The 6,536-nt window shown below is 34.6% G+C and overlaps 1 protein-coding gene across 1 annotated transcript; it reads right to left on the reverse strand.

Annotated features, from left to right (window-relative positions):
* Nucleotides 1–429: 429 nt before the first annotated feature.
* LOC129916469 (uncharacterized) lies at nucleotides 430–6,201 on the reverse strand. The gene is made up of 12 exons (XM_055996447.1): nucleotides 5,992–6,201; nucleotides 4,968–5,926; nucleotides 4,523–4,673; nucleotides 4,242–4,394; nucleotides 3,823–4,182; nucleotides 3,598–3,762; nucleotides 3,237–3,524; nucleotides 3,009–3,176; nucleotides 1,954–2,100; nucleotides 1,166–1,321; nucleotides 937–1,098; nucleotides 430–874 (listed from the first exon to the last, which is right to left on the reverse strand). Exons 1-12 carry the CDS (start codon nucleotides 6,182–6,184, stop codon nucleotides 714–716), a joined length of 3,063 nt encoding a protein of 1,020 aa, XP_055852422.1. The 5' UTR covers nucleotides 6,185–6,201; the 3' UTR covers nucleotides 430–713.
* Between the last annotated feature and the right edge of the window lie 335 nt (nucleotides 6,202–6,536).

Raw genomic sequence — 6,536 nt, forward strand, 5'->3', positions numbered from 1 at the left:
AACCGTTATAATGACCTTTGACCCCTTATAATGGGACTAGCGGACAGAGGAAACTTCAGGACTTTTCACAGATTGTAAACCACCCTAACACCAAGCTGTATACCAAAAATCAGCCTGTTACAAATGTGCTCCTTTCTTTGACAATTTTTCGTCTATTCTTACTGGGCTATTGAGGACGAAAACGATTTTGAAAAAAAGGGACCTTAGTGGTTTGTGCAACGACCGATTCAATTTTATTGAATCCATCTACAAAAAATCGTTATTTATTTTCGGTGCCTAAGTTTTCGTACTTTCCCTACGTAATGTACTGACTTTTTAGAAACTATAGTGTTCTACTTCTTAAAAGAAAAAAAAAAAACCTTATGAAGATTTGGTTGACTCTGTTCTGATCAGGGCTTCGTGCGTAATGTATTCAAAAAACGTTTAAGGTTCATGCGTTATACATTTGTTTTATTTAAAACTATATAAAAATAAAAAAAATATCACAAACATAACAATAGTTGTAATACTGCTCGTTTAAAATAGACTAAAAATAGATCAGTGTAAAAAGTATAAAAAATCTACAAATTAATCAGGTTTTAATCTTATTTGCGAAAATATCACTTTTCGTTACTAAATTAGAATTAAGTTAAGGAATTAGGGTTCCTCTATAGATCATATATATCGGTGGTGTAGATACATATGTGTGCCCTAAAAATGTTTATGTGAACAAACTAATAAAGAACAGCTTGGTGTGGAATGCCAATTCTTGGAGTCAGGGGAAATGGTCGTGGGCGTGGTTTTTGATTTGTATTGTCACATGGTGGTTCTGGATGTGGTTGTGGATGTGGCTGTGGATGAGTTGCACATGAACCTGGATGCAAAAGCTGCCAATCTGTTGGAAAATAACAAAATTATTTTAAAATTTTTACAAATTAAATAAGAGTTCACTCATACTTTTATGTGTTTTGCAGATTTCACTTCGCAAAAAACATTCATTTATGAATTGTTTTGAAACACCCTGATAAACAGCACATACGGGACTATATTTCAGAGTACATGATTTTGGACAGTTTTCATTTGGTAGTGGACATTTTCCTCTACTTGCTATATTCCAAACTAAATTTAAAAGAAAAAAGTGTTATACCAAGTGTTTTTTTTATAAGATTTAAAAATAAAAAAATACCTGTATTTGTAACGCAAGCTTCTCTTTTCATCTCACAGACATTGCTAAAAGTTCTTGTTTTACCATTGCTGATGCCACAAACTGGTATGTAAAATTTTGGACAAAATTTAGGACAGTTATTGATTCCACAAGATGTTTTTGAAACTATTTTCCATGCTGAAATGTTTAAAAAGACGTGTTGGTATTTTTTAATTTTATAAGTGAGTAAATAAATAAGAAAAATCAATTCAACAACCAAGAAATCTTGAGGAGTTATAAACTGCCAAGTCATGGCCAAGCTAAAAATAAATACTGTTTTATTACACATTTTCGGAGGCTGTTAGGTTTTGAGTGCTTAAAAAATACCGGCCTAAGTACCGTATTTAAGTTCGAAAACATTTGTTCGGAAAAGACAAGTATAACGGTTTGCTGTTCCGTAAGGTTATTTTTTATTTTAAACTGTTCTTATTGCTGTTCAATTAAATGCCACTTGATCGTACATGAATCTGTATCGAACATTTTAGAACAGTGTTTTCTGTACTTGATTTTGAGTCAGAATAAACAGATTTGCCAAATTGTCAAATTTTTTTTTATGATTTCTAAGTCGAACGAAACTTTATTAGAATTCGGTTAAAACACATCTCAATGCGTGAATAGTTACGCTATTTATGTATTTATTATGGCTCTAATTCAATGTTGATTAGAGAATGTAATACATTTTCCATTTAAGTCACAAGCAGCGTTTTGAAGATGAAAACCACAATTTAGTACTACCAATTTGCAATAATTTTATGTTTTTCTTAACTTACCTTTATTGGTTCGGCATTTTTCTGCTTCCACTTTGCAAACATTATCAAATGTTCGCGTCTGACCATCAAGTTCAGCACAGACTGGTGCAATATCATCTGAACAAACCGGACAGTAGTCACACTCTCCGATGTTGAGGATAACCCATTCTGAATAAAAGTAATTATAATTTTTTTTTTATTGAAAACTATGTATACGTTGTCTATTCAACAAAAGTTTAGAAACTATTAGAGCATTTGAATCGAATCTCGTTTCAGAATACATTTTGAGAGGTGGTTTTTAAGTCAGGTATAACGGTATAACTATTCGAAAGCAGGTCACTCTGACAATAAGCGACATCAAATTATGTAATAAATTCTAGAGAAGATCATTCATCTACCCAGTTTATTGGAGCTGAAGGAATAACAGTAAATCCATGAGTCAGATAAATAGAAATTCTGTTATACAAGATCTAGTACTACAATTTAAAAAAATGATCTTTCGCTCGAGTAGATAGGAATGTGTGGTTAATCGTTCCCAATTCACAAAGGAACTTAGCAGTTGTCATCGGGTTATAACTTTTCGAAGTGAACACAGAAATGGATGTATCACAGTTGCAAAATATTACAGCGAATTCATGGATCAGATAAATCTCAATTCTGTTATATACTGTCTGACAGTTCTTAAGTGATTACTTGTCGTTATATTCAAAAGTGAATGTAGTTCACAAAAATTGAAAAAATAACAGCTAATATGAGAACCAGATAAGTCTGTTATACAACACTTTATAATGAATGGCAATCGCCCGACTTACATTTTTGTTTTTACTAAGCTTTACATATCCTTCTGTTGCTTCTGTTAGGCTTTATAGAAGCAAAATTTTTAGTTTAGCCCGGCAATTATCATATTTATTAAATTATATTTGTTCTTTAACATCTTCGGTTTAAAGGGAAAAGATGCTTAAGAGTTAAGACCCTTTAACGAACAATTGTGCCAAAAGGCTGACATTGTTCGTATAACAGTTCAGACTTGTTAATTATCTACTATAACAACAATCTTTAAAGCTAGAATTACTTACGTGTACTAGTTCTGTAGGCTTCATGATTAAGTTCACATTCGTTAGGGAAAGTACGTCTTACACCATTAAAAGTAGCACACACTGGGTCATAATTTAGTGGGCAAAGATTTGGACAATTACGTGGATTTTCTTGAGCTTGACATTCGCCTTTATATCCAACAGTCCATTCTAAGAATAAATAATATTTTAGTTAACAAAAACTCCAAATAGAATTTTGATCATACTCACTTTTATTAGACGCACAATTCTCAGATAACAGAAGGCATTCGCTATGGAAAGTTTGTTGTTGGCCATCACTAAATCCACAAACTGGATCATATGTATCAGCACAAATTGGACAAGCTATAACTGAATTATTATTTGTTGGGGTTGGTTGTTCAACTGGTGGTTGGGGAATAGGTGGCAAAACAATTGGTGGTAGAACAGGTGGTGGATGGGGATATTCTGGTTGTGGATATGGTGGGAGGGGATATGGAGACAATGATTCACATTCTCCTGGGGCTAAAATAGTCCAAGCTGCAAGTAAATGAAAAAAACCAAGTTATGTTTAACACAGTTCAAAGTTTTTGAAAAAGTTATTTTTTTTTACCATGATTGGTTATTGCAATTTCCAAATCCATTTGGCATTTATTGGTAAAAGTTTTTCTCAATCCATTCAGTGTTGCACATATTGGTTCATAATGAGAAGAACATGAGGGAATTATTGGGACATGATTTTCACTCTCACATTGGCCATTGAAAAGAGCTTGCCAATCTTTAAACAAAAAATAAATGTAAAATTATATAGATTTTATGTTTTTCAATTCACACTCACTTTGGCCAGTTTTGCAATTTTGAACACTCAATTCACAGCCATTTGAAAATGTTCTCTTCGAACCTCTAAACACAGCACAAATTGGACTATAAAGAGCTGGGCATACATCTGGACAGTTCTTAGTTGGATCGTATGGTGGTAGTGGATGGTGTGGAGGTATCACTTGATCACATTCACCTTCATGAACGATTTGCCAGTCTTGACCGGTTTTGCAAGCATCAATTTCGACAAAACATTTATTAGGGAATCCTTTTTGAATACCATTGGAGCTGGCACAAACTGGAGAGTAAATGCTTGGACAAATTTTTGGACAGTTTTGACCAGGAGTTTGGCACTGACCATAGTGTAAAATATTCCAAGCTGAAAAAAAAATTACTATAAGGAAATGTTTTTATTTCAAAGTCAAATGAGGATCTTACGATTTCCAGAAACGCAAACTTCCAAGTCGAAAAGACATTCATTATTAAAGGTTTTATTTTGACCATTAAATGTTGCACACATTGGGCTGTAGATTCTTGGACAGTTTTCATTGCAACGTTCATGACATTCGCCAGTGTATTTGACGGTCCAGGCTAAGGAAGATAAATTAATTTGAGGTTTGGATCAAGATTCATAGAAAATTGTTTAGAACTACAAGACTTTCGAGACTTTGAAAAAGATTTTTGAAAGTCTAAAAGGGCTATTGTGTTTGAACACTCACCTCGTTGTGAACCGCAAATATCTGCCCTCATGTAGCATTCATTTTCAAAAGTTTGGTCATGTCCGTCGAAAGTAGCACAAACTGGATCATAATCCAATGTACAATGAGTGGGACATCGCCGATTAATTGGATGTGGAAATATTTGTGGAATCTGTGGATAAGAAATTGGATGACCATGTTGTTGTGGCAAAGGTAGTACAGGTTGGTGATGAGGCCAGTTGTGTGAGTGTGGAAGTGGTCTAACATGAGGCTTTGGATGTGGCTGATAATGAGGATGTGGATGAGACTGAATATGTGGCAGTTGAATAGGATAGTTTTCAGGTTGAGGTGGAGCCCATTCATGATGATATGGACGGGGTTTAATATGAGGATGTGATGGATGTGGTATAGCATTGGGATTTCGAAGAGGCTGTACGTGTGGGTGTGGAAGTGAAAGTGGATTTACATGAGGAAGTGGATAAGTCTGGTAGTTTGGTCCAGGTTGTGGATGTTGCTGAACATATGGCGATGGAGACGGCTCAGGAACTGGTAGCGGCTGTTCTTGTGGCTGTGGATTTGTGACTTCACGAGGAAGTGGATAGATCTGGAAGTTTGGCTTTGGGTGTGGCTCAAAGTGTGGTCCTGGGTATTGGTGAACGTTTGGTTGTGGAACTGGGAGAGGTTGTACTTGTGGTTGTGGGAATATCTGGAAGTTCGGATGTGGCTCAAAATGAGGAAGAGGATGTTGATATATATTTGGTTGTGGAAGAGGATGAACATTTGGCTGAGGAACTGGCAGAGGTTGTACTTGTGGTTGTGACTGTGGAATTGGCTGAATTTGAGGATGAGGATGTGGCTGAATGACTGGATATGAATTTGGTTGAGGAATTGGGAGAGGCAGAATATGTGGCTGTGGATTTAGTTGAACATTTGGTTGTTCATTTGGCTGAGGAATTGGTAGAGGTTGTACTTGTGGTTGTGGTTGTGGAAGTGGCTGTGGGTTTGGTTGCACATTTGGCTGAGGAATTGGTAGAATTTGTGGAGGAGCCTGATGAGTATGTGGATGAGTGTTAGGTACTGGAATCGGTTGTGGAATTGGTTGTGGTTGTGGAGTGGGTGGCTGTGGAAGAGGTTTAACAGGTGGTTGCTGATCATCTGGCTTTTGAAGCGTTTGATCATTTGGTTGAGGAGGTTCTACCTGTGGCTCTTCAGGCTGAGGATTTGGTTTAGATTCAATATGACATTTTCCTTCATGAAGAATCGACCAAATTTTTCCAAATCTACAATTTTCCAAATCAAATTGACACCTATTATCAAAAGTTTCCTGTTCATCTTCATCGTTTACACCACAAATTGGAGCAATTTCATCGTTGCACACTTGATTACACAATTTGAAACAATTTGAAATTTCCGTAATATCCAAATCTAAAAAAAATTACAGAAAAGTAATTTATTATTTTTTTTTATAAAATTATTTTGTCATCACTCACTTGGTAAATTATTTTTTTCACGATTTGTATTTTCACTTCTTAAACGACATAAATTTTTAAAAAAATACCAATGAGTTCCATTGGTTGCACAAACAGGATATTCCGATTCAGCGCATCTACTTTTACCGAAGCAATTATCAACATTGCTCAGCAAAAGAACACTAAATAACGAATAGAGAATAAAGTTTGACATAACTTTGAAATTGAAAGTCAATTGCAACTTAGCTGAATTTCCAGCTGACTTAGCATTTTATACTTTGTTTATGGAATTTCAGATACGTAAGTTATTTTTTTGTGAGATACATTTTTTGTCTAGATACATTTGTTGCAGAGAAAAAAATTGTGTGGGTGAATGGATAGAATTTATTTTTATCGGCGGAGCATGTTGGTATTTTTTTTTTTAATTTTGGCTCAGACGAAAAAATTACAAAATTTTGTTTTTGTTTAGAAAAAAAAAAAAATAATAAATAAATAAATAAATAATCAAAACAAAGCTTGTATGTATTTTCCAACAAATTATATTACAAATAACACCTGCTATCGGT

This window comes from Episyrphus balteatus, chromosome 3 (genome assembly GCF_945859705.1).
Source record: "Episyrphus balteatus chromosome 3, idEpiBalt1.1, whole genome shotgun sequence".
Lineage (NCBI taxonomy): Eukaryota > Metazoa > Arthropoda > Insecta > Diptera > Syrphidae > Episyrphus > Episyrphus balteatus.